Below are 26,134 nucleotides of genomic sequence, written 5' to 3' on the forward strand. Positions count from 1 at the left end.
TTGCAGCAGCAATAGGGCAAACTGCTGCCTTGGCAGGGCACGGCCCCATTCCCACCCCAAAAGCCAGGCCGAAGTTGAAGTGTTTCTTGAGGTGTTTCGGTGGTTCTTACTGTCCCTCCTCTGAGTGCTCACTGTTTTCAATTGGGTTTTCCTTGTAGGATTTCCAAGCATTGCTCTGATGGAGGTTCTTTTTATTTCCTGCAACTTACAGATGAGATGGGACTGAGGCAGGTCGTCAGCCTGTTCCTTCTCCCCCTTTAACAACAGGGCCGGATGTGACCCTATTGTAAATACTGGGTTTACGTCTGGGAGCTGGGACAGACCAACTTGTCCCCATCTGTAGAGATGTGCAGGAGCCTTGGGGAGCTCAGCTGTGCTCACGCCTCGAGGCAAAGCTAAATGACACCTGGATGGTCACGGATTTATAGTGCCACAATGATAGAAAGGCAGAATGGCCTGGGTTGAAAAGGACCACAGAGATCACCTCGTTTCAACCCCCTGCCGTGTGCAGGGTCTCCAAGCAGCAGACCAGGCTGCCCAGAATGCTTTGAAACCCTCAGAGAGGAGAAAAAAGTGAGGACGAAGGCGGTGCTGAGGGACGCGGTTACGGGGCAGGGCTGGCGGTCGGTGCGCAGCTGGGCTGGATGATCTCAGAGCTCCTTTTCCAGCCTGAGTGGTTCTGTGATCCTATGGGGTTTTGTGGGTGGTTCAGGTAAACCTGAGGTCTGACTCTGGCTGAACAAAGCCAGGAAGGCAATCACATTCTTAGGATGTTCTCCTTCGTACTAATTTAATACTGCTTCCAGGGAGCCAGAGCTCCCCAGTCCTTCTGGGGCACCGAACACCGGCACAGAGCCGAGTGGGGCGAGAAGGAGAGCACGATATCCCACCCAGCGCTTTGCTAATAGGGCTTTGCCCCTCACCCTGCAAACCTCGGCCGTGGGGTGCAGCGCGATGCAAACAGCACGGCCAGGACCCAGAGCCCCCGTTAGGGCGGAGGGAACCACGAGTGCCGCCCCGCCTCTCCCCGCCTTCCTCCTCCTCCTCTTCCTCCTCCTCCTGGGCTATATAGGGGCGCTCTCTCGCCGCCCGCCCCACACACCCACAGCACCGGGGCCGTACAGCCGTGTTTCCCCTCCCTCCCCCCATCCCCGTACCCCCATCCCTGCATCCCGAGGGCTCGGCCGGGCCGGACCCCGCATCCCCTCCGCCATGAAAACCATCATCGCCGCGTATTCGGGGGTGCGAGGTACGGGGGGCGGCGGGGCCGGGGGATGCCGAGCCGGGGGGAGGAGCGGGGCGGCCCTGATGGGGGGGGTTCGGCTGGGGCGTGAAGTGTGAGCCCACATCTTCGTGCAACAGGGGGAGAGGATGGGGAGAAGAGAGGTGCGGCTGCGGGGTTTTGCCGCAGCTCCCTGCGCAGGTTTCGCTTCTCGGAGAGCTGGGAGAGCTGCCCTGCTGCAGGCGGCTTTGGCGGATCGGGGTGGCAAACGTGGGCGTGTGGCGTTGGCTTAAAAATGAGCCTTTTCTCCTTTATTTTTTGGTCCTTTTTTTTCTCCTCCCTTCTGGAGGTAAGGAAGCGTTATCAACACGCAGGCAGAATTCAGCTTGCGGCTGCGGGTTTGGCTCAGCGATGCTGGATCCCCCACCCTTACAGCAACAGGTTGAACACTGAAGGGGGAAGGAAAAAAAAAAAGAGAGAGAAAAATGCGTGGCTGTTTCTTATTGCTTTACAGCGGGGGAGCGGAAGGCTCCGTGTGATTCTAAACCGAGGTTTGTGTCGCGGAGTGCAGCTGTTTGCTCCTGCGGCGCTGTGCGTTGGCAAAGGGACTTCCTGGGAGAGCTGAGCAAGTTGGGTGACCGCGGTGACACCGAGCGGCCACCGAGCGCTTCCTGCTGCGGGGCGGCTGGGGGACGTGAGTAGGAATTAGAGCCTGCAGCTCAGGGCGTCTCGCAGGAGTGCTGAGAAGTGTTTGCGTGACGGAGGCGTGTGGCCACGCTCTGCCGCTGTGGCAGATGTGTCAGGGCTTGCAGGCAGAGTGGAGTGCGCTGGCAGAGCGTTGACACCGTGCTCTGGGAAGGGCCTTCAGCTGTGGCTGCGTCTGTGCTGCCGAAGGCTGCTGCCCCCAAAGAGCAGGCTGGTAATTCCTCCTGGGCTGGAAAGATGGGGAATGGTTTGGCTTGTTGATTAAAGGACTCATTAGCAGAGCTCGGAGGTGCTGAACCTGGTGAATTATCCCCTGTGCTCTTGGTTTTGCCCACCTCCGTGTCTAAAACCCCGCTATGGATGTGTGCCCGTGGATATGGGGCTGACAGATCTGCCTTCCCAGCAGCTCGCAGCTGATCCCACACATCTCCCTGTGTTCCCTCTCCCATCTCCTGTCCTTAAGGCAACGTGGATGCGACGTGCAGAGGCCGAATGGGTCACTTGAATTAAGAGCACGCGAGCTGTTAAACGGAGAGTTAACTGCGAGCCAAGGGCTGAGAATAAATCATTCAGGAGACCTATAAAATATGTAGGGCTGACCCCAGAGCTCAGCGGCCGCCCTGCTGTGTTGGCCATGGATCTAGGACACGTGCATAATTCAAAATGGAGTGTGGGTTAGGGACAGTGATTGGCCTCATCTCTAGATAATCCCGCTTAGTGGCGGAAAGCTCTTTACTCTCCTTGGGCCAGTTTTGCTCTGGGGCGGTTCATGGGGGTCCTGCAGCGATTTGGGGTGGATTTACCCCATGGCTGCGGATGGGAGGCGTGCAGCTGTCGTGCAGCTCTATGGCCCGTCCCAAGCAATGCAATGCGGGGCTGCTTTGAACACCTGTTGAGTGTGGCAGCAGGCTCCTGCCAGAGCTGGTCTGGGGGTTTCAGTTGGCATCCTGCAGCTCAAAGATGGGCCGAGGCAAAGAGGTGCGGTGCTCCATGTGTGGCAGCTCCGGTGCTGCTTGGTTGTGTCCCTCCAGTGCCTGGGGTTCAGTCGCTGTGCTCTGACAACAAAACAACCACAACAATGCAATAAAAGCCTGGGTGATGGCATCTCCCTGCCTACCCGTCCCTGTGTGTGTGTATGCAGAGGAACTGTGGGGATGTGGAGGAGACACAGGTGTGCAGCCTTCCAGTATTTAAGAGGGCATTGCAAACAGGAGGGGAATCCACTTTTTACAGAGTAGAGAGTGATAGCACCAGGGAGAATGGTTTTAAACTCAAGGAGGGCAGATGGAGGTTGGGTGTCAGGGGGAAGTTCTTTACTCAGAGAGTGGTGAGGTGCTGGAACAGCTGCCCAGAGAGGCTGTGATGCCCCGTCCATCCCTGGAGGTGTTGGAGGCCAGGTTGGATGGGGCCCTGGGCAGCCTGGGCTGCTGTGAGATGGGGAGGTTGGTGGCCCTGCATTGGTGGGGGGTTGGAGCTTCGTGATCCTTGAGCTCCCTTCTAAGCCATTCTATGTGGCACTGAGGGACCTGGGCAGTGGGGATGATAGGGTGGGGTGGGTTGGGGATCTTGGAGAGCTTTTCCAAGCTGAATGATTCAGTGAGGGATTGTTGTCTTATCTTGACCTGACCCACTTTGGCCATAAGCTGCTGAGGTGCCGCCTTGCTTCTCTGGCACAGCAGCAGGGAGGATGCTGGCGTCAAAGCATTAAAGGTTGTCCTTCTTTGTAGTTTCCTTCCTTATCCCATTTTATCTCAGAGAAGTACCTTTGCTCCTCTGCGTTGGCTGATCTGTGGCTAAGAGCTTCAGTTGAGATTGAACTTTAGCAACGTGGAACCACGGTGTAGAATACTTTGGGGTGGGGAAGGCAGTTCTGCTCAGCTGTACCTCGGAGTTGGTCCTGCCATGTAGCTGGGGTCGGGCAGACCTCATTTCTGATATGGAGGGGCACCTTGTGCTCTGGAGGGGCTCAGCCTTCATGGTATCATTTAGGTTGAAAAAGACCTTTAAGGTGATCCGGTCCAACTGTTGACCCAACGTCACCATGCCCACCAACCAGCGCCGCATCTTCCATCTGAATAAGCATCAGTTCGCATCCAAGGAAGCTGTGTGGTGAAGTGTAGTCCTTGGCAGAGAGTTAACGTGTGAACGTGTTAATTGTCTTGTGAATGCATGAGATAAAGCCTGGCTTTAGCAAGCTTCCAGCTTGTAACTATCTGTAACATTTGTACTTCCTCATGGCTCATTCGTTTGGCTGCTGTTATTGTGCTGTAGACTGAGCTTTCTGGTGCCCGAGCGTGACGTCCTGTTTATTTCTTCTCCTGGAGCCTTTGGGTCTGCCTCCCTGCCTGGATAAACCACGGTAAAGCCAGATAAACCTGAAACAAACCGTGCTGGAAGAACACCAGCTGTGTCCCTGTTGCAGTTGGGTGTTGAACGACCCAAGGGATCTGAGCTACTCAGACCCTTCAGCAGCTCCAGGAGCTCCTTGGTGGCATCATCAGAGCCACAGTATGGCTTCGTGTCCCATCAGCCCTCCATGGAATCATTAAGGTTGGAGAAGACCTCCACAATCCCCAGCCCACCCCCCCATGCCCACTGGCCACATCCTCAGTGCCACATCTCCACAGTTACTGAACACCCCCAGGGATGGTGACCCCACCACCTGCCTGGGAAGCTGTGGCCGCTGCATCACGGCTCTTAGGGAGAAGAAATGTCCCTAATATCCAACTCGATAGCTATGAAATGAGTTGAGAGGCTCAGGATCTCACATAAGGGCAGGGAAGTTGTTGGAATCTCTACACACAGGAGTGGGTTGCTATGGGTGTGACCCCTAACAGCCAGGCTGTTCAGTTCTGGAACTGCCATGAGGACACTGGAAAACACTCTGGGGTGAACAGGGTGGCAGCACACAGACAGCTGTTAGCAGCAGAAAATGGGGGGGGACGTGTTTCTGTAGGAAAGCCTGATGCAAGTGGATGGCAGAGGCTGGGGTGTACGGAGTCTGTCTGCCTCATCCTTCGACATGGGTAAGTCTGACAGGCCTTATAAAACTGGCCATAGGGCTGAAGCTATTCAGGGGCATCCAGAGAAGGGCTGCAGGGATGGGGAAGGGTCTGGAGGGCGAAAAGTGTGAGGAGTAGCTCAGGTCCCTTGGGTTGTTCAGCCCAGAGCAGAGGAGGCAGAGGGGAGGATCATGGTGGCCCTGCAGCCCCTCATAGTCCATGGGTTGGTGCTCTGTAGGATGGCTCAGGTTATACAACTTAGCTGGTCTGGACCTGGAGTGCCGGGCTCCTCCATCCATGGGTGTTTCAGCAGGTGCCCCAAGGGTAAACGAGGTGGGGCTTTGCTCCTGTTATGGGTCACAGGCCGTCTCTGACACTTTGGACTTATGCTGAGGATGCAGCAGTGTCCCTGACCACATCCCTACTGCTGGAAGCGTGCTGGAAGCTGGCATCTGGGAGGTCCATCCACATGGACTGTTGTAAATGACCCTTCTGGGACCACCTCTATTGCAGCTCCAGGAGCACGCTGCCCCTGGCTTGTTGCCCCTCCACAGCCATGACAGCTTCTTCTGCCCGCTGACTCGCTATGAGATTTGGAGATTTGTGGCCCAACGTGGATTGCTGCAGGATTTGAGCTTTCCTGCTTAGGTGCTCTGCTGTTTGAAGAGCTGCAGCAGCGGCTCTCGTTTGCCAAGGCTGCACCCATTCAGCATAATAGCTGCTTAGCAGCACAGCATCCCTTCTAATAACAGGCTGATCCTTAAGAAGGGAGGGAAGTATGTCAGCACACCTCCTAATTTGCTCCCAGGCTGACAGCTTGCTTTGCATTCCAGCCAGCAATTATAGAGCTTACAGATAGTAAAAGTAACGACGAGATGCGAAGGAAAACCTCCGTGCAAGTGCTGCTTTCTGGAGGTGTTTGAGCACATCTTTAGCACCCAGCAGGTGGTTCCTCATGGGAACCACGTTTTTTGGGTTCTGTTTATTGACTGGAAGCGGCTTTCACCTCCTCCTCCTCCATGCTGTAGAAAAACCACCATCATTTCTCTTGCTGGGTCTCGCGGTGAGCACAGCACTGTGCAATGGTGGGTGAGCACAGCCCGCTGTGTGCCTGCCTGCGGTCTGCAGGGGCTGATCTCCATCTCACCGGGCTGTTCCAGTGTCTGGAGGTGCCTGTGGCCACGGGTGGGGACCCAGCCAGGCTTGGAGCCCATTCCAGCAGTGCACCATGTGATTTGCTTTTGGCTTTGTCCGTAGGTACGGGGTCGAGCATTCTTTCTGCTCTGCAGGACTTGTTCTGGCTGTCTAAATCCAAAGTAGAGAAACAACTGCAGATCATCTCCGTGCTGCAGTGGGTCCTCACGTTCCTCGTCATGGGTAAGCAGTGCCCTCTGGCCCGGAGCGAAGCTTCTTAGCTTTTCAGTTTTTGGCCAATGTTAGTGCATAAGAAGTGAATTCTATGTAGGCAGTGGTATGGGATCTGCACTGCAGCTCTTAATGCAAGCAGGAATGCTCTCTGCAGACCACAGCCTGACATCACCTTGTTTTCTCCTTCCACACACCCAGGTATTGCTTGCACTTTAATCCTCATGTACATCCTGTGCACAGATTGCTGGGCGATCGCTGCTCTGTATTTAGCCTGGCTGGTGTTCGACTGGAATACACCAAAGAAAGGTGAGTAGTGCCCACTTGGCCCCTGATATCTGTCTCCTCGTCTTCCTGTTAGGGCAAAGCTGCGCTTCCTTGTGATGGGTGCCTTCCCCTTTTGGTGGGACTCGGCTGGGTCTCCTCCTGAAAGCACTGTTCTGTGCAATGCCCCCAGCTTCATCGGTGCTGATGGTAATGCAGTGACAATATTCAGTTACATCATTGCTGGTTTGTTGCAATGGATTTAGGGTTTGCAATGAGATTTAGGGTCTAACTGTGTATTGGAAATCTCTACACTGAGATTCAGTAGCTTGCTGTCCTTTTGCACGGCCCAGGTGACAGCATGGCAGCTTGGATGGGGCTTTGCCATGGGGTCTGTGCTGCTGCAAATGATAGAATGACAGAATGGCCTGGGCTGCAAAGGAGCACAGCGCTCATCCAGCTCCAAGCCCTGCTGTGTGCAGGTCGCCAACCAGCAGCCCAGGCTGCCCAGAGCCACATCCAGCCTGGCCTTGAATGCCTGCAGGGATGGATGGGGCATCCACAGCCTCCTTGGGCAACCTGTTCCAATGGCTCTGATAACGTGGCTTTTCCTTTTCAGGTGGAAGAAGATCCCAGTGGGTGAGAAATTGGGCTATATGGAGGTACTTCAGGGATTATTTTCCAATAAGAGTGAGTAACAGCTGAACTCTGTGCTATGGGTCTTATGCTTCAGACTTAGTTGTAATATCCGCCGTGGAGACGACTTTGGGCACGTGGTTCTATCTGTGACATTGGCCTACAAGCAGGACGATGCAGTAGAGCAGCTTGCAGCAGCTGTGCTTGTGAAATCAGACATGAATAATTGTGGTAGTACGATTTGCAGGGGTTCTTCTGGTGCTTTCATCACCAGACTCCTTGAGGCAGCCTTGCTTGTAGCAGGCTCCCTGTCTGACGTGCAGCAGTCCTGCTTTGTGCCTGGCACCGTCTCTGCTCCCTGCTCATAAATCTCCCTCAGTTCTGCTCTGTTTTCCAGTTATTCCAGTTTGACAGCCGTGTAACGGGGATGGATAGCTGGGAATGCCATGCACCAGCAGTGCTGCTTCATGGGGAGCAGTGGCTTTAGCTCTGACATCCCTCTGCTGCGTGGCTGTGGGCACCCAGCAGTGGGAACCGCTTCTGTTCTCTGTTGTGTTGCTCCTCCCCTGATATCCCAGGTGTGTTGGAGAGGGGCTGCGTGCCTCAAAGGACCTGGGAGTGAGCAGAGGGCAAATGGAGGCAGGAGGGAGCTCGGTGCTCTTGGAAAGGCGTGCAGGTGGGAGGACGGTTACATAAGGCTGCTTTGCTCATTCAGGCTGTGCAAAAGGGAGGCACCGTGGCCAGGCTTGTGAATGAACCCCCCCAGCTCCCATAGTGCCACCTCAGGAGGCAGAGGATGCAGTTTTGTGGGAAGCCAAAGCAGCACAGGCTGGATTCCTCCTTCCCAAAGCCACCTGAAACACCTAGGTGAAGGAATGTGCTGCTGGTGAGCAAATCCCTGCTACTGCTGGTGGGTAATTCTTGGTGATTTAGGTGTACGTGGAAAATATTTTGACTGCACAGGCTGCCAGTGGTGGTAGGTCTTGTAGTCGTGGAGAAAAGAGCATGCTGTAATGGAGGAGAAAGGTTTTAAATGCATTGCAGCAAGCCCTGCCTTCTTGCTACAGCTGAAAGTTAAAGAGAGCTGTTCTGTCCCAGGGATTTGATGCAAAGGCGCCACTGTAATGATGCATCTCCTCAACAGAGCACGCAGCTGGGTTGGTGAAGTGTGTTTAGAAATGAGATGGGGCAGACAGATAAGCTGTGATAAGATTCTGCTGTGAGACAAATGCTGGCTCACACGGCTGCAATTCTTTCGTGGTTGTAGAGTTGTGCAAGGTTCACAGAACCCCACAGAAAGTGTTAAGCAGAACTTGAGCGGTGAGAGCTGTGCGGTTGCTCTTGCATCCTGTGGGGAAACAGCTCGCTTGCTGCTGTGGGGCTGGGAGGTGCTGGAGGTGCAGTTATGGGACTGCTCCCACAGGATGAAGCGTCCCTGTAATCTGTTGTAGGGAATGGTACCAACCACCTGAGCAGCTTGGGTTCGTGAAGGGCACAGGAGTTCCTTGGGTAACGTATTTATCCCTCTTTCATTAGGAGAGAGGCTGGTCCAGAGGCAAACGTGGTGCATCTTGTCCTCACTGGCTATGGGGAAAAGACAAGCTGTGCTCCTGCCAGGCTGCTCTGAGAATCATAGAATGGTTTGGGTAGGAAGGGAGCTCAAGGATCACGAAGCTCCAATCCCCCACCAATGCAGGGCCACCAACCTCCCCATCTCACAGCAGCCCAGGCTGCCCAGGGCCCCATCCAACCTGGCCTCCAACACCTCCAGGGATGGACAGGGCATCACAGCCTCTCTGGGCAGCTGTTCCAGCACCTCACCACTCTCTTGGATGTGCTGCAGCTAACCATTCCATCCTTTTGCAAGCTAATATGCAGATCCTGACAGAGCAGCTCTGATTTTCTGCTCTTTGCATGCTTCAGTGATCTCTGCTCAGAGCACAGCCCAACCTCTCCCCTTCGTTCTGCTCTTGGCTCCTGGTGCACAGCAGCAGTCTCTGCCAGCTCTTTCTCCACTTGCACGTATCCCTTACCTTTCCTGTTCCCACAGCTGGCACTGCCATTCTTTGAGTGTATTTGGCACTCCAATGTATTTAACAGTAGGGTGTTCTTTCTTAATCGTGCTGCTTTACTGCTTCAGTGGGCAGGGTTAGATCTGTTTAAGGAAATGTGCCTGTGTTAACAGTGGGGCAGGTGGAGAGACCTTTGCTCTTGGTAAGATGTGCTCCGTCCCAGGCTGGGATTGGGTGTGTTAGCACAGCAGGGTGAAGGTCCAGCTTCAGTCCCAGCTGGGTGGGATGCAGCAGGGATGCACTGCCTTTGTTTTGCCATGGGAGCATTGAGGCTATGGGGAACTCGGGGCTGAGTGGGGCTGGAGAAGACTTTGAGTGGAAAAATCCCTTCTCCAAAGAGAGGTCAGGCTGCCTGGGTGGGTTAGGGGTCACCATCTCTGTGAGCTGTGGGGATGTGGCACTGAGGGATGTGGCAGTGGCGTGGTGGGACGGGCTGGGGTTGGGCTGGATGACCTTAGTGATCATTTCCAGCCTTCATGATTCCATTCTGAGCACAGCTTGCAGATGCTGCACAGCCATATAGACTTGGTGCCTGCTGGTGCTGGGCTGCCCTGGATTCCATGGGCAGGAGGAAGATGCATTCTCCTGTGGGTTGGCTGTAAGACAGGCTCCCCAACCCACCTGGCAAGGGGCAGCCTGTGGAGGGCAGTGGCAATCCTGCATGGGGCAAATTGCTGAGGAAAAGCATATCTGAACAGCAGATATTTCCCTTGTCCTTGTCACAGATGAGCTGGCTCCCTGCGTGCCTTCTGTCCTGTGCCAGCCCCACTGCAGTACCCGTGCCAAGAGGAGTGTAACCCTATAACTGTTGGAGGGAGCTGGGCTGCTGGGCTGAGGCCCGGCTGGGTGCATGCAGTGAAGGGCTCTGCATGGGCACCACGTGTCCTTCACGTGGCTGAGGGGCTGGAGCTGAGTGCTGCCCTAGGATGGCAGCAGCAGCACAGCGTGGTGGGGTGGGAGCCAACCCCGGCTTGATAGAGCTCAGCTTGTGCTCCAGGGACACAAGTGCAGCTCCCTGCTGCAGGTGGCTTCCTCTTAAAGACACAGAGTTTGGTGCAGGCAGAGGATGGGCTGTCCTCCTTAGTGCCCCCACCTGCCTCTAAGAAGAGCTTTGGAGAAGAGGAGGCTCTGCATTCAGTGGCACAGGTTGCCCAAGGAGGCTGTGGATGCCCCATCCATCCCTGCAGGCATTGGAGGCCAGGCTGGATGTGGCTCTGGGCAGCCTGGGCTGCTGGTTGGCGACCTGCACACAGCAGGGCTTGGAGCTGGGTGAGCGCTGTGCTCCTTTGCAGCCCAGGCCATTCTATCATTCTGTGATTGGTCCAACCACAGCCTGGATTCTGAGTCTCTCCTACCAGCAAGAACTGAGGATGGAGGGGCTGAACCCCACTTACTGCATCTCTGCTTTCTTTCCCTCTGATCAGTCTTGGAGCCCTACCTGGTCAAGCTGGGGGGAAGTCATCTGCTAATTAGGCAGAAAGGGATAAAGGATGGATTGGTGTGACATGGAGCATGGGGCTCTATGGAGCTGCTGCAAAACCACAAGCACCCCAAGTGACCTCTGAGCTCAGGGGAAGTGTGGTGGGATGCAGTCAGTTTGTTCAGCCCACTGCCATGTCACAGAACGGCCTGGGTTGCAAAGGAGCACAGCGCTCATCCAGCTCCAAGCCCTGCTGTGTGCAGGTCGCCAACCAGCAGCCCAGGCTGCCCAGAGCCACATCCAGCCTGGCCTCCAATGCCTGCAGGGATGGGGCATCCACAGCCTCCTTGGGCAACCTGTGCCACTGCCTCACCACCCTCTGCCTCCAAAACTTCCTCCTCACATCCAACCCAAACCTCCCCTGTCTCACTTTAAAACCATTCCCCTTGTCCTGTCATGCCATGCTGCAGCTGTGGTCTAAAATAGTGCATGGAGGGCAGCAGGAGGAAGGAATCCAATTTCTGGGCACTGGACCAGCGTGTTGCAATTGGACTTCAGCTCTGTGATTCAACAGCACGGATTTGGCTGCTGCCAAAGGGCTTCTTGGACAGGACAGTGGTGTGACGTCTCGGAAAGCTGAGCCTTTTCCAGTGGGAGTTGACATGGGGGGACCTTTGCATGCGCCTCTGGGGGCTGCAGTGCAGCAGGTCGGCTCGTGGTGCTGGAGGTGCAGCTGAATCATGTGGGTGCTGCCTCGGTCTGAGAGCTGCAGTTGGCAAAAATGGTCCCAAATGCAATAAAAATGAAAGTGATCCCTACTCCTGTCTTAACAGAGGAAAAGGGGTTAGCAGCTTGTTTCTATGGGCCTTAGGGTGCAGGGTGATGCAGCAGTGCTGCTGCACCCTACAGCCTCAGGAAGATGCTCTGATGCCTGCGATGTTGATGCTACTTATAGTGCAAAACAAACTCCAGATCCACTGGCATTAGTGGGACGAGGGCATGGACACTTTGGGGTGCCCATGGTATCCAGGCAGATGAGTGATGAGGGGATGTTTGCAACCCCAGAGCAGCGTGCTCTCTGCTGCTGGAACACATCCTGCAGCAATCAGCACTGCTGGGGATGGTGGAGGTGTCCCATGAGCTCAGCACAGCATCTCCTGAACGCCTGCAGTGCTGAGCCACCCCGCCAGCATTCCTCCTTCCTGGAGGGTGCCCAGCAGGCGGATGGAACAGTGACTTTTTTCAGCTGTTAAACAAACTTGCTCATGCTATGGGAGGCTGATCTTTCGTTTCATAGCGGGGTGTGAGCTGCTATGGAGCCAAGGGCTCGGGAGGGAGGCGTAGCTGCGGTTACAGCACTGCGAGGAACTGGGTTGGTTTGGGCTGCAGGCCTGCAGCAACACCTTTGGGAGGAGTGGAGGAACAAAGGGCGCAGGCTGCTGCAGGCTGCCTCTGCCCCTGCGCGGCTGTCTGTCCTCCTGGTGACTGAGATCTGTCTGTTTATTCATGAAGTCTGAGTTGCAACCCTCAGTGTAACCCAAAATCCAGAGCAGCCCATTCTGCTGTTCTTGGGGGAAGGGAGACAAAAGCAGCAGGACCGTAGCATGCACTTGTTGATTGCTGTTTCTTGTTAAACCACATCAAGTCTGCCTTCATGCAAGCTCACTCTTTCCTTCCCAGCTGGTGAAAACCCACAACCTGCTGACCACCAGGAATTACATCTTCGGTTACCATCCACATGGCATCATGGGCTTGGGAGCCTTTTGCAACTTCAGCACAGAGGCCACGGGAGTCAGCCAGAAATTCCCTGGGATCCGGCCCTACCTGGCAACCCTGGCTGGGAACTTCAGGATGCCCATCCTGAGGGACTACTTAATGTCTGGGGGTGAGTGCAAGAGCTCCGTGCTTCCCCTGCCCGTGGCTCAGCCTCTGAGGGGTCTGCCCCTCCTTCAGGGCAGACGTCCCTGCAGGTAGAGGGGGTTGGATCTGGATGGCCTTTCAGCTGGGGCTGCTGCTGCTCTGCATTCATCCTTAGCTCTGAGACACTGTGGTCCAAAGGCTTATTAAAGATATCTGGCACTTGGAGTTGCTGATGTGCAAAGCTGGTCATCCCAGTCAGCGGTGGGAGGTCCTGGCAGGTGAAGGTAAAACTGTCTGAAGTGTCATAGATTCCCTTTTTGGGGAATCAGGGGTCACAGATCTGTGGCAGCCATATGGAATCACGGAACTGTAGGGAAGGGACCTCCAGAAATCATCGAGTCCAACGCTCCAAATCCAATTCCCTAATCTTTGAAACATGAGTGTAATAGAATCACAGCATCACAGAATGGTTTGAGTTGAAGGGAGCTCAAGGATCACGAAGCTCCAACCCCCCACCAATGCAGGGCCACCAACCTCCCCATTTCACAGCAGCCCAGGCTGCCCAGGGCCCCATCCAACCTGGCCTCCAACACCTCCAGGGATGGACGGGGCATCACAGCCTCTCTGGGCAGCTGTTCCAGCACCTCACCACTCTCTCTCTAAACAACTTCCCCCTGACATCCAACCTCCAGCTGCCCTCCCTCAACTCCAAACCATTTCCCCTTGTCCTGCTGCCATCTCCCCTTTCACAGACCTGACTCCCCTCCTGTCTGCAGGCTCCCTTGAGGCACTGCAGGCTGCACTGAGGTCACCCCCAGCCTTCTCTCCTCCAGGCTGAACAAGCCCAGCTCCCTCAGCCTGTCAATAGCTGTACAACATGTTCTACTTGTGCATCTCACACCATGAGGTGGCACATAGGTAGGTTTTAGGCCTATGATGGATGCTCTCTTCATCCAATCGCAGTTTGGGGGTATTGTGTGGCTTCAGCTGTTGAGAAGAGCCCTGGCCCTGGAAGTCTTCCTACAGATGGGTCACAGGGCTGTAATCATGGAATTGCAGGGGTTAGAAAGGACCTCCAGAGATCAGTGAGTCCAACCCCCAGACTTGCAGAATAAATAGGCCTGGTGTTCTTTATGAATTGCACTGTTTGAGTGATGAAGGGCTCATAGGCTGTGGCTGGGCAGAGGAAATAATGTCAGTTACCTCCGGGAAAGGCTTCTCTATGGCCTGAACATCCCTTTCAGAGTAAGGATGCTCAAGAGTTGCAAAGAGACAGGGGAGTAAGGCTTGAAAGGCCATGAACTGAATAGTGAAGTCAACTGTTTGTTGCTCCTGGAGCAATTAAGACATGATCCATATAATCCCTACCACTCGCCACCAATAACTGTCTTGTAAAACAAGTATCTCAGTGCAGCCTTCTAGACAAGTCTTAGCTCATGATTAGGTTTCTGAAGGGCATTAATTGACTTTACCCATCCTGTATGGTGCTACGGCCTGATTTTTTGGGTACTGTGCAGATCCAGGAGTTGGACTCAGAGATTCTTATGGGTCCCTCCCAACCTGGGATGCCCTACGATTCCATACCGGATCTGGAGGGTATCACTGCAAAGACTTCAGTGCCACATGGGAGGGGATGGATCCACCTCAGGAAGGTTTCTCAGTTCTTCATATCACCAAAGCATCCTCACAGAATGGCTTATTTCACCCCTTGCTCTGCTGAGAAGCTGGTTGGGTTCAGCCTGGTAGTCATCAAAATAATGTAGCTCTTTGCTTCCACCCCAAGGCTAAGCCAGCTCCTACAGCTTCTTGAGAGCTGGTGGTGATGCAGTTTGTCCAGGACCAAATCAGACTACCAGCATAGTCAAAGAACAGGGAACCTGCCAGTACACCCAGCCCTTCTCCATGACTGTGGGGACATTGGGAGTGCAGCTCAACTTGCAGTCAAGGCCAGAGGTGTTGCTGGTGCCCCGGAGCCGTCCAGGTGTGGTTTGGTTGCAGCATGACCTTCCTCTCTCCCTGACTATTGCAGGTATATGTCCTGTGAACCGTGACAGCATAGACTACATCTTGTCCAAGAACGGCAGCGGCAATGCCATCATCATCGTGGTGGGAGGAGCAGCAGAGTCCCTCAACTGCACCCCCGGGAAGAACTCAGTGACACTGAGGAACAGGAAGGGATTTGTGAAACTGGCACTGCGGCACGGGTAAGAGATGGCACGGAGGATAGAGCAGCACTGCCAGTGCGTGGAAGGGGCTGCCATCCCCTGCTGTGCTGCATGACTGTGTGCCCAAAGCCTCAGACACATCGCCCTGTCTTGTCTGCCTGCTCTGAGCATGGGCAGGGGTAGGAAGCTGCCTGGGATAGAATCATGGAATGACAGAATGGCCTGGGCTGCAAAGGAGCACAGCGCTCATCCAGCTCCAAGCCCTGCTGTGTGCAGGTCGCCAACCAGCAGCCCAGGCTGCCCAGAGCCACATCCAGCCTGGCCTTGAATGCCTGCAGGGATGGATGGGGCATCCACAGCCTCCTTGGGCAACCTGTGCCACTGCCTCACCACCCTCTGCCTCCAAAACTTCCTCCTCACATCCAACCCAAACCTCCCCTGGCTCACTTTCAAGCCATATAACATCCAGTAACGTCTGCAAGGTGCAGCCTGGAAAGTGCAAGGTGGTTGTGGGGCTGTAGTATGGGCTGCAGCCCAGGGCACGTGGGGTACAGCACCTCTTCATCCTTCTAGTGCCGACTTGGTTCCTGTCTACTCTTTTGGGGAGAACGAAGTGTACAAGCAGGTGATCTTTGAGGAGGGCTCCTGGGGAAGATGGGTTCAGAAGAAGTTTCAGAAGCACATTGGCTTTGCTCCATGCATCTTCCATGGCCGCGGGCTCTTCTCCTCGAACACGTGGGGCTTGCTGCCATACTCCAAGCCCATCACCACTGTTGGTAAGGTCTTTGGATAAATATACTGTGTGCTTCTCTCGGTACCACGTAAGTGAATCTGTGCCATATCCGTGCTCTGGCTTGGTCTTGGGGTCTTGATGATACAAGTCCATTTTCCTGCTATGCGAAGCCAAGAGTGAGCTACTATAGCTTCCAGAGTCTGCAAGACCTCTGTCACATTCTGCTCCCAGCAGCTTTACCAAATGGGCTCATTTTGGATGAAACTGTGGCTGTTCCCTCCCCTGGTTTTGGACATATCGGAAGCAGCCTGCCCCATTGTGTTCCTGGGACCAGCAGTGTGATCTAATAACTAAGTCTTAAAGCCGACCCTAGAATTTGCCTTTGAGTCTTCCAGGCCAAAGCCATGACGCCTGCGGGGGTAAAAAGTTGTTTCTTCCCCTCTGTCTGCAGGGGAGTGTATGAGGACTGCAGCTTTGGGTCTTAGAATCATAGAATCACAGAATCACAGAACAGCCTGGGTTGAAAAGCACCACAATGATCATCTACTTCCAATTCCCTGCCATATGCAGGGTTGCCAACCAGCAGCCCAGGCTGCCCAGAGCCACATCCAGCCTGGCCTTGAGTGCATCCAAGGTCTCGGTCCTCAGAATTGTGGAGGGCTGCACTGCTGGGCCCAGCGTAGCAAGCTGTGCTATGGCAGCGTGGCTGTGCTGAGCTGATGTTGGTAGTGCAAGAGGACAGATCTCCATGAAAGCACCCATCCTAACACGCGGATCTCTCCTTTTTCCTTTTTCCACCAGTGGGTGAGCCCATCACCATTCCAAAGATCGACAACCCATCTCAGAAGGAAGTGGACTTCTACCACGGCGTGTACGTGGACTCCCTGATCAAGCTCTTTGACAAGTACAAAGGCAGGTTTGGACTGCCAGAGACTGAGGTCCTGGAAGTCAACTGAAGGGTCCCAGCAGCACCTCCTTCCCTCAGAAGCATCTTCTCCGGGAGCCCAAACCGTCATCGCGTTTTTGGAAGCGTGTGTGGGTGTCCGTGTCCTTCTAAAGGAAATGTTTAACGTATTGCTAGACCACGTGTGAAAACTGATCTAAAAAAGAAAAGCTTTCCTTTGGATCAATCCCATGACAAACCTCTTTCTATCCAAAAGAGCACAACTCCCCACTGCTGTGAGGATTTGGATGGGGGAAACGATTGCCTTTGTCACCTGCTATGTAAGGCTGTTGGATTGCCAGAGGTGGATTAGAAGCGTTCCTGCATCTGCTGCATGAGCTGTTCTGGGGGGAGAGCAGCGTCCATCTGGTTTCCAACCAACGAGCAGAGCAGAGCTTGGATTGTGAGCAGTATTATCGGTGTGTTGCACGACAGCTGTGCTGAGACGTGCTCACCCAGCACAGGAGTTTTTCTGCTTTGGAAAAGCTCCTCTGAAAGCACCAAAGCCAGAACCCCAGGGGAGAGGTGCAGGAACGCCAAGGATGTCAGAGCCCAGCGGGCCTTGGTCCGCACTGTGTGGGATGCTGTGGTGGCTGGCATTTCACCACTTGTGTTCAGAATGTCACTTTAGGAGCTGGTCTGTCCCGAGTGCACAGCGCTGTGCTGCAGGAGGAATGGGACTCCTCCATAGCCATGGAGCTCCGGGGGCAGTGGGGTGGTGCAATGGTGTGGCCCAGTGCTGCAGACCCGTGGGAAGCCAGTCAGGGTAAATGCCGTGGGGCTGCTGGTGGTTTGGAGCCTAAAAGCATTTGGGGAAAGCTAGGAGTAACTTCTGCCCAAAGATGGCTTTTAACTCTTCTGTCCAGTGAATGTAAAGGAGTAGCCTTCTCACGCATAGGATCTGCAGTGAGTGGATTTTAAAGTGTTTCTCTGATGTTTACATGGATGCTAACGCTGCTTGTAGTGAGATTCCTTCGGAGTACAGCATGTTTATGTGTAAAGCTGAAACGTTGCACTACTTGCATGTCTGCCTTCTCCGCGCTGCGGCTGTGTTGCAAGCTCTGAAATGTGCCTTTCTTCCACGCGAGCGGACGGTACTTCACATTCCTGGAATCTGTCACATCTCATAGACTGTTATCTGACAGAGGACCCGTGGGGTTTTTTTGTACAGATTTCTAGAAATAAACTTGGGCAAAACCAGTGGGCTGCTTCGGTGTCGTGGCGGCGCGTGGGTAGCTTGGTGTTACAGCCATTGCTGATGTCATTGCAGCCAATGGCTCCGGTGCTGCATCCCTGCAGCTTTGATCCTCAGATCCCAGATCCAGAGCTGAGATCCCCCCAGCCATCCTCCCTGGGAGGTGCACAGCAATCCAGACAGCACGCATGGCTGTAAAGTTCATGTGCTATTTTAGTCACAGGCGAGGGCTGAACCCGCTGTCTGTGGGCTGGGGGTGACCCTGAGCTGTAGAAGCGCTCTGTCACTGCTGGCCGACCGTCACAGCTCACAATGGGGACAGACAGACGTACGCATCGCCCTTCTCAGCCTGTGGGCTTTGCAAGCACTCTGGTTGGCGAGATAAGCCCGGCTGCTCAGCAGCCCTTTTCCTCACCCCTATTAAAATCCATTTGGTGAGGTCAGATACCCAGGGCTGCGTGGGATGGGAAGGAAAGCTCTGGGAGCAGTGACCCAGGGGAGGTCGGCTCTCAAGGCCTTCCCACAGCTGTCTGCTCGCTTATCAAGTTTGATATCAAAGCACAGCTGCTGTGCACCAATTCCAATTCCTCCAGCGGAGGAGGGAGTGAATCATTCCAAATGAGCAGCTGCTGCTGCACAGGGCTGTGCTAATGAACGTGGTGTAATTGTTCCTGTCTCAGTAGGGAAGTGCTGTGGGGTCAGGGGGAGGATGGGGACAGTGTGAGGTGGCGCTGCTGGGCTCTATCCTTCCTGTTGTCCAGGCATCTCTTGTGCCATAAGTGGGCTGGGTTCCTGCTGGCCCAGATAAAGTTGTTCTTACAATCCTTGAGAAACAGGGACTTCAGCTGAGCATCCTTCCTTCTGCTGCTGTTTAGAAGCGTGAAGGCTGGAAAAGCCCTCCAGGATCCCCACCCCCAGCCCACTGCCCACGTTCCTCAGTGCCACATCCCCAGGCTCTGGGATACCCCGAGGGATGGTGAACCCCCCCTCCTTTGGCAGCTGTGCCAGAGCATCACCACTCTTTGGAGAAAGAATGTTCCCTAACGCCCGACCTGACCCTCCCCTGGTAGGATGTGAGGCCATCACCTCTCATCCTTTGATCCTTACAGGATCAAAGAGGGGGATTTTCCCTCTCACCTCTTCTTCCTTGGCATTTAAATAGCTTGTGCCCTATTTCATCCCCTCCATCTCAAATCAGAGCTTTCCCTCTAACGAACACAGCTGGAGCAAAAGGGTGGATGGACATTATGGAAAAAGCATGAGAAGAGGATGTGGCCGCCTGCAGCACTTCCTGCATTGCCCCACATGACCTGGCTTTACTTTCTGCAGATTTCTCCTTGGCTGCAAAGCAGGATACTGCCATTTCTTCCAGCACCAGCATATGAAGAGGAGAAACATCAGGTTCCCCCAGCCTGCTTTGAAACTCCCGGTTGTAACACCTGGCTGAGCAGAGGGCATTGGAAGTGCGCAGCCGTTTGAATTTAATCCTCTTTTCCTTACGTCTGAAAGCAGAGCAAAGCAATAGAGGTTTTGCTGCCCTCACCAGGCCTCTGTTGAGAACGCTGAGGTATGGATGTGTGTCTGGAGAAGTGCGGGGTGGTAACGCGGAGCAGCTCCAGGCAGACAGCAGAGCATCACCTCCGGATGCTGTCGTTTTGCCATAGCAGCACTGCCTCTGGAATAACACGATTCTGTGCGGTGCAAATCCTTTGAAGCTGTAAAATGGTCAGCAAATGAAAGAACCACAGAATGGCCTGGGTTGCAGAGGAGCACAGCGCTCATCCAGCTCCAAGCCCTGCTGTGTGCAGGTCGCCAACCAGCAGCCCAGGCTGCCCAGAGCCACATCCAGCCTGGCCTTGAATGCCTGCAGGGATGGATGGGGCATCCACAGCCTCCTTGGGCAACCTGTGCCACTGCCTCACCACCCTCTGCCTCCAAAACTTCCTCCTCACATCCAACCCAAACCTCCCCTGGCTCACTTTCAAGCCATTCCCCTTGTCCTGTCACCACCCATCCTCACACACAGCCGTTCCCCTCCTGTTTATCCGCTCCCTTCAAGCACTGAAGGCCACCATCAGGTCTCCCTGCAGCCTTCTCTTCTCCAAGCTATCAGCATGGCTGGGGTTGATGTATCCACGTGCAGAACAGTCACACAGCTGCTTTCAGAGGATCATATTCTGAGTTCAGAATCACAGGGATCAGCAGGCCCAACCCCTGGCCCCACACAGCACCCCAAACCCAACCCTATGGGAATACAAGAAAGTCTGTTCAGAGCAGATGCTGCGGAGCAAGATAAGAAATCAAGACTGAGAAACCAAGGACATCTCCAGAAGAAGAGAAAAGCAAACGGAATGGCTCCTGGCCCTGACTGGATGAGTGCCTGCATGCACGGTTATGGAGTGTTTGTGGAACGCTTTGCTGACACGTAAAGGCAGAGGGCAAAGCTGTGAAGCTCGATGGGAAAGCTAAAAAAGGAAACTTGTGAATGTCTGTAAGTGATGTGAGAACCTGTAATAAAGGATTTGGAGCGTTCACATCTGAGTCTGTGCCTGGTTGCCGCAGCACACGAGGTCAGAGCAGTGTCCCGGTGCTCCCTGAGCTCTGTGCCCACCGCCCTGGGAGCTGAGCCATGCCCACCGCCCAACGGGGCACAGCCTTTCCCTCACCCCACATCCTCCCTCACAGCTCCATGCCATTCCCTCGAGGCCTGTCCTGGTCACACAGAAGCAGAGCTCGGTGCTGCACCTCTGCCCTCTTTGAGAGCTGTAGGGCCATGAAGGGCTGCAGGGTGCAAGGTTCCCCCCTCAGTCTCCTCTGCTCTGGGCCGAACAACCCAAGGGACCTCAGCTGCTCCTCATAAATCTTCCCCTCTTGACTTTTTATCATCTTTACAGACTTCCTCTAGATACTCCCTAATGCTTTGATGTCCTTTGCATCCTGTGGTGTCCAAACCCGTACCCAGTGCTCGAGGAGAGGCCCCAGGAGTGCATGGCAGTGTGGTCCTCCCAGCCTTCCCTTCTCCAGGCTGAACACCCATGGCTCCCCCAGCTTTTCTCCATAGGAGTTGGGCTCCAAGCTTGGGGAGATTGGAGGGCATAGGGAGAGTGGAGAGCAGGGGAGCACAGGGAGACTGGGATCACTGGGGAATGGGGCACTTGAGAAGCCTGGTGTTCTTTGGGAGTTTGGAGAGCTGGAAGAGCCAGGGGAGCCTGGGGGCTTGTCCTGGTAGCTGTAAAAGGGCCCTGAGCCCAACGCCAGCACTCCCTTCATGGGGAAAAGGTGGAGGAATTTACAAGTGCCATGGAATGCCAGGAGAGCCATGCTGGTGCTGTGCTGTGCTGTGGGATCCATCTGGCCTTGAAGATGCCCTGAGTGCTGGGCACCTCCCCGTGAGGTTCCCATCGTGTGCACCAGACCCAAGCATGATGAAATGGAGCTGAGATGCTCGAGCTTTTCAGCACCGCTTGCTCTGCTGAACGCCGCGATCCCAAAGGCTGGGAGCATCTTCGCTTGGGGGTCCTGCTGCGCTCAGCTCTGCAGTGCCACTCCTGCAGGGACGCAGGAGCAGCAGCCCAGGCACAGAGCTGCAGGGGCACGGCCAGGCTCCCCTCACCCCCAGCCTGGATGGTCTCCACTGGGAGTTCTGTACAGAGCCTGTGGGACCCGGACAGCAGAGCAGCAACCCAGAACTAAACTGCCCCAGCTCTGGTGCTGCCTTTGTGCTGATGCTGCAGAAGAGATGGTGGGGATGTTCTCCAGTCACCTTCTGGCTCAGAGCTGCTCCTGCCAATCCCCAGCTCAGCACCACGCAGCGGGATCGGGGCAGCACTGCGGGTTGAGCTGCCCCACAGCCCGGCGCCCACACGGCCGCCTCAATCCCGGGCAGACCCGGGTCCCCACACGCTCCCAGGTCCCACTGGGACCAGTGTGAAGCACTGCCACACACACGGCACCGATGTGCTGATGCTCGAGGTTTAATGAGAAAGAAGAAGAGGGCACCAGCTGTGGGATGAGGCGCAGCCTGCCTTCAGCACACGCACAGAGCAGCACAGTTCTGCACGCCGCCGGCCCTTGGGCGCACATCTCTACCCATCCCCACCCTTGGGTTCTGCTGCTGCCCTGCCCCTGCACAGCCCTGCAGCTTCGCAGAGCTCTAAGCTGCTCAAGCTCAAGCTCCCACGCCTCCTCATCCCCCCATTTCCCCACCTCCCCATATCCTCACCTTCTCATTTCCCCATGTCCCCACCTTCCCACAGAGATGCTCCCTTCACCTCCACACTCCCCATCCCCTTACAGAGCTGCTGGGATGGGGTCACCCTCTCTGTGCCCCGATCCCCACCAGCTGCAGTTGGAGCAGCCCAGGGAGTGCAGAGCTGGCCCAGGGCTGAACCCCAACCCCACCTCCTGGTGGCCCCAACCCCACTGCCCACACGGACGCTTTAGAAGCTCACAATTGTGTTTACTCTTCTTCCCCTTAGAGCGGAGATGGATTTGGTTTCTGCCATTGATGACGGAGAAGCTGGTGACCTCAAAGACTTCAAAGGGTGGGATGAGGACTTCATCCTCCAAGGGGTAGAAAGAGAATTGCTTGATTGGGGCACCATAGCAGGTCTTAATCACGAACAAGGTGTCCCGGCCAAACTTAACTGCGACCTCCTTCCTTAGGGAGGTGGAGGTGAACTGGCTGAAGCGCACAGCCATCCCTCTTTGGGCTGTGAAGCGGACACCCCCAACACCACGATAGACTTTGTAGCAGAAGGGCTGGGATGCCTGCAGGGCACGCAGCGACTGGGTCAGGAGGAAGTGCAGCGTCTTGAAGTGGAAGTAAAGGCAATAGTACCGATGGGAACGTCCACCCTGACCTGTGGCTGCATTCAGCTGCTGGTATAGCTTGCTTGCAGCAGTGTATGCCAGCACGGCGATGGCCTGCTCCCGTCTGAGCTGTGGGGGGGGAGAGAGGTGGCCCCAGCGCTTCTGCCATTCCGCAGCTGCCTTCCTCCAGCCGTCAGCGTAGACGTAGTTCTTGGTGAACTCAGTATAGTTCACCTTCTGTATCTTACCCCACATCATTTGCCCGCAGCCTTCGTATTGGTCATCAAAGGAGTTGGGGGCCATGTCCATCGGCACCGTGGTGGGGCCGAGGTCTCTGTCGTGCAGGGCGCTGCTGGCGGCCGATGTGCTGAGCAAGGTGCCGGCCAGCAGCACCCAGCACAGGGCGAGGAGCTCCATGAGTGGGAGCTGCTGCAGGGAGCGGCGGCGGGGGCTGCAGAGAGAAGCAGAGCAGATGCATCATGGTGACCTCAGGACCCACCGGACCCTCCTGACAGCACAGAGAAGCACCCCAGCCTGCATCCCATCCAGGGCCCCCGGGCTCTGCCCCCCCCGCTGCCCCCGGCCTCCGGCCCACGGCTGCCATTCCCTGCTGCAGACAAGAAGGTTCCCCAGCAGCCGCAGTGCTGGGAGCAGCCCTGGAGCTGCAGCACGCTGTTACCTTTGCTCTGCTTCAGGCAGGACCCACGGCGTGATGCAGCTGCAGGACACCCGGAGCTGGGCTCCGACTTTGTAGAGCAGCCCCAGCCCGCGTGCCCTGCGTAACTCACCCGCAAGCACCCCAAACTGCCCGGTTGTGGCCAAGTGGTTCAACGGCTTCCCCCAGGAAATGTCCATGTTGAGCCATCCCCCTGGCCTTGGTGCACGTGTGCTTCGCGGTGCCACGGGCGCTGAGATGAGCGGCTCTGGCTCCGCAGCCCTCGGTGCAGAGGGGCTCCCAGCAGCTGGCGCTGGACCCGCTGAGCTGGGCTGGGTGGGATGGAGCTGATGGACTTGCTAGGAGCCGGTCAGGGGCCGCGTGTTGTGTGTGGGGCGAGCGGGGCTTCCCACAACGTAAGGGCTGCTGTGCCTGCGGGGAGTCTGGGCTGCACCAGGAGCTGCAGGGCACAGAGCCGGGCCGGCTGCTCCAAAGGCCCAAGGGAGATCCTGGAGCACAGGGCGCCGTGCTGTGAGCTGGGCAGTTGGCCCTGGGGCTGCTGCTGCTCGGGACCGGCATCAGTCAGGAACTACCGAGCCGTTGCCTTGGGCATCCTTTGCTTTGCTTTCTTCCTCTCTTCCTCTCTATCTCTCTCATCAAACCGTCCCGCTCTCAACCAACAAGCTCTTACAGCTTTAGCTGTGCCACTGCTCTGCCCTATCTCCTGGTGGGGCAATGAGCAAACGGCCGAGTGCTGCAGAGCTGCTGCAGGGTTAAAGCACAGCAGTGCTTCTGCTGCTCTGCTTCCAGAGGGTTCCAGAGGGCTGAGATAACAGCAGATCTGTGAGAGCAAAGGAATTTCTTTCCCCTGTGTATCGCCGTTATTGCCACGTAGTGTCATTAATTCTTTAATCACCAGCTGCACGAAGCTCAGCAGGAGCCGTGCCGCATTGTGCACCTGGGACGGGGCTCTGAGTTCAGCCCTGGAGAGGGACGTGAAAGGTGACAAGAAGGGGCTCTACAGGTACATAGGCAGGAGACAGGGCAAGGAGAGGGTTCCCCTCTGATGAAAGGTAACTGATGAGGGGATCTGGCTTCAGAGAAGAAGCTGAGGTGCTCAGGGAGCGCTTTGCCTCAGTCTTCACGGGTGGTCAGGCTTCCCATGTCTGCCAGGACCACGAGCCTCCAGGTGAGCGTGTGGGGAGTGGGTTCTGTCCCACTGTAACAGTGCAACAGGCCTGAGTCCTCCCGAAACGGAGTGTGGATAAGGCCATGGGGCCGGATGGTATCCATCCCAGGGTGAGCAGAGAGATGGCAGATGTGGCTGCCGAGCCACTCTGCATCATATTAGAAATGTCATTTCTGTGCAGTGAAGTCCCCAGGGACTGAAAAAGGGAAACGTTGCTCCCATTGTTGAGAGAGGGAGAAGGAAGACCTGGGGAGCTACAGGTCAGTGAGGTCAGGGGGAGGTCCCTGAAGACTGGAGGAGAGCCAATGTCACTGTGGCGGTCTTCAAAAAGGGCAAGAAGGAAGACCCGGGAAATTATAGGCCAGTCAGCCTTACCTCTGTTCCTGGAAAGGTGATGAAACAGCTGTGCTGGATGTCATCTCCAGACAACGGGGAGAAAAGGCAGTTATCAGGAGCAGTGAGCACGGGTTCACCAGGGGGAGGTCGTGTTCAACTGCTGGGCACATGAGCATCTACGTGGCACATCTTTACAACCACATCCTTTATTCAGGCACCAGTGTCTTTCCACAATTCAGCAGCCCAAATAGGTTTACCCCTCTGTTGCCAGTTGTTCTGTTCCCACTGCTGTAACCACCCCCAAAAGGCATTTGCCACCATCCATGAGTCAGTGCAAAGATAAAGCATTGGCCACCTCTCCCGTTCAGCAACGTCTAAGGCCAGCTGGACAGCCTCTACCTCTGCCCATTCCTTGATCCTCCTTTCCCTTCAGCAGCCTCTGGCACTCGCCGTGTGGGGCTGCACACAGCAGCTTTCCATCTGCGATGCTCCCCCACCATACGACACGATCCACCTGTGAACAGGGCGCGTTTCATTTTCTGGCAGTGCGTTGTACGGTGGGGCCTCTTTCGCACGTGACACCTCTTCTGCCAATGATGGTCCAAACTTTTTATCTTCAGGCCAGTCCATGACCACGGAATCACAGAAACATCCAGGTTGGAAGAGGCCTACAAGATCATCCAGTGCAACCATCCACCTATCACCTATAGTTCTCACTAAACCGTGTCCAAAATCCAGTCCATGATGACCTCTAGGATTCCTGGACGGCTGAGGTTCCCCATCTCGCTCGCTGTGTAATCAGTGCAATCCTCTTACTCCAAGTGGCATCAGTAGCATGATGGGTGGAGGGAACCTTTCCTTTAAACATGCAGTTCAGCGCTGGCAGTCGAGGTGCCAGAAGGAGCTGCGTTTCAGTGCCAATTACTTCAGAAGCAGCCCAACCCCCTCGTATGCTGCTGAGACCTCCTTCTCAGTTGCAGTGAAGCCCTCTTCCGACCCCCTGTAGGCTCCACTCCAGAATCCCAGGGGTCGGCATCGGGTCTCTCCTGAGGCTCTTTGCCACAAACTCCAGGTGGGCCCTTTCTCTCCAGCAGCAGTGCAGAGGATGTTCTTTACACCCTGTCCCATCTGTACTGGCCCCAGGGCCACGGCACGGGCTGCCTCTTGTTTAATCTCTTCAAAAGCCTGCTGCTGCTCGGGACCCACGCGAAGTTGTTGTTCCTTCACATCACCTGATAGAGGGGGTGATGTACAAACTACGAGGCTGTAGTTTGGGATGTGCATCCTCCAAAAGCCCACTGCACCCAGAAAAGACTGTGTCTCTTCTTTGCTGGTGGCTGAAGACCTAGTGGGCATGTTGTCCATCCATCTGTGGGATGTGGCGATGCCCATCTTGCCATCATACACCTGGGAACTGAATCTCCTGGACAGGTCCCTTCACTTTGTTTCACTTAATAGCAAAACCAGCGTGCAGAAGAACTTGAATTATAGGCTCCCCTTCCTTCAAACTTCCTCTGCTATCACCCCACACAGCGATATCATCGATGTGCTGCAGGCGCT

General features: G+C 55.4%; 2 protein-coding genes across 3 annotated transcripts; one reads left to right on the plus strand and one right to left on the minus strand.

The window, feature by feature from the left end:
• The first annotated feature begins 1,080 nt into the window (after positions 1–1,080).
• On the plus strand, positions 1,081–17,587 carry DGAT2 (diacylglycerol O-acyltransferase 2). Of its 2 annotated transcripts, none has more exons than XM_048950552.1 (8): positions 1,081–1,249; positions 6,187–6,306; positions 6,496–6,603; positions 7,178–7,248; positions 12,367–12,571; positions 14,576–14,750; positions 15,285–15,487; positions 16,246–17,587. In XM_048950552.1, the coding sequence occupies exons 1-8, from the start codon at positions 1,213–1,215 to the stop codon at positions 16,398–16,400; spliced, it is 1,074 nt and encodes a 357-aa protein (XP_048806509.1). In that variant the 5' UTR covers positions 1,081–1,212; the 3' UTR covers positions 16,401–17,587. The 2 variants fall into 2 exon arrangements, with proteins under 2 accessions (XP_048806509.1, XP_048806517.1); XM_048950560.1 differs by lacking the exon at positions 1,081–1,249 and adding an exon at positions 4,541–4,953.
• Positions 17,588–21,842: 4,255 nt separating this feature from the next.
• Positions 21,843–22,924, minus strand: LOC125695831 (NAD(P)(+)--arginine ADP-ribosyltransferase 2-like). Its single transcript, XM_048950817.1, has one exon. The coding sequence runs from the start codon at positions 22,809–22,811 to the stop codon at positions 21,873–21,875; it is 939 nt and encodes a 312-aa protein (XP_048806774.1). The 5' UTR covers positions 22,812–22,924; the 3' UTR covers positions 21,843–21,872.
• Between the last annotated feature and the right edge of the window lie 3,210 nt (positions 22,925–26,134).

The sequence above is a fragment of the Lagopus muta genome, chromosome 1, assembly GCF_023343835.1.
Source record: "Lagopus muta isolate bLagMut1 chromosome 1, bLagMut1 primary, whole genome shotgun sequence".
Taxonomy (NCBI): Eukaryota; Metazoa; Chordata; class Aves; order Galliformes; family Phasianidae; genus Lagopus; species Lagopus muta.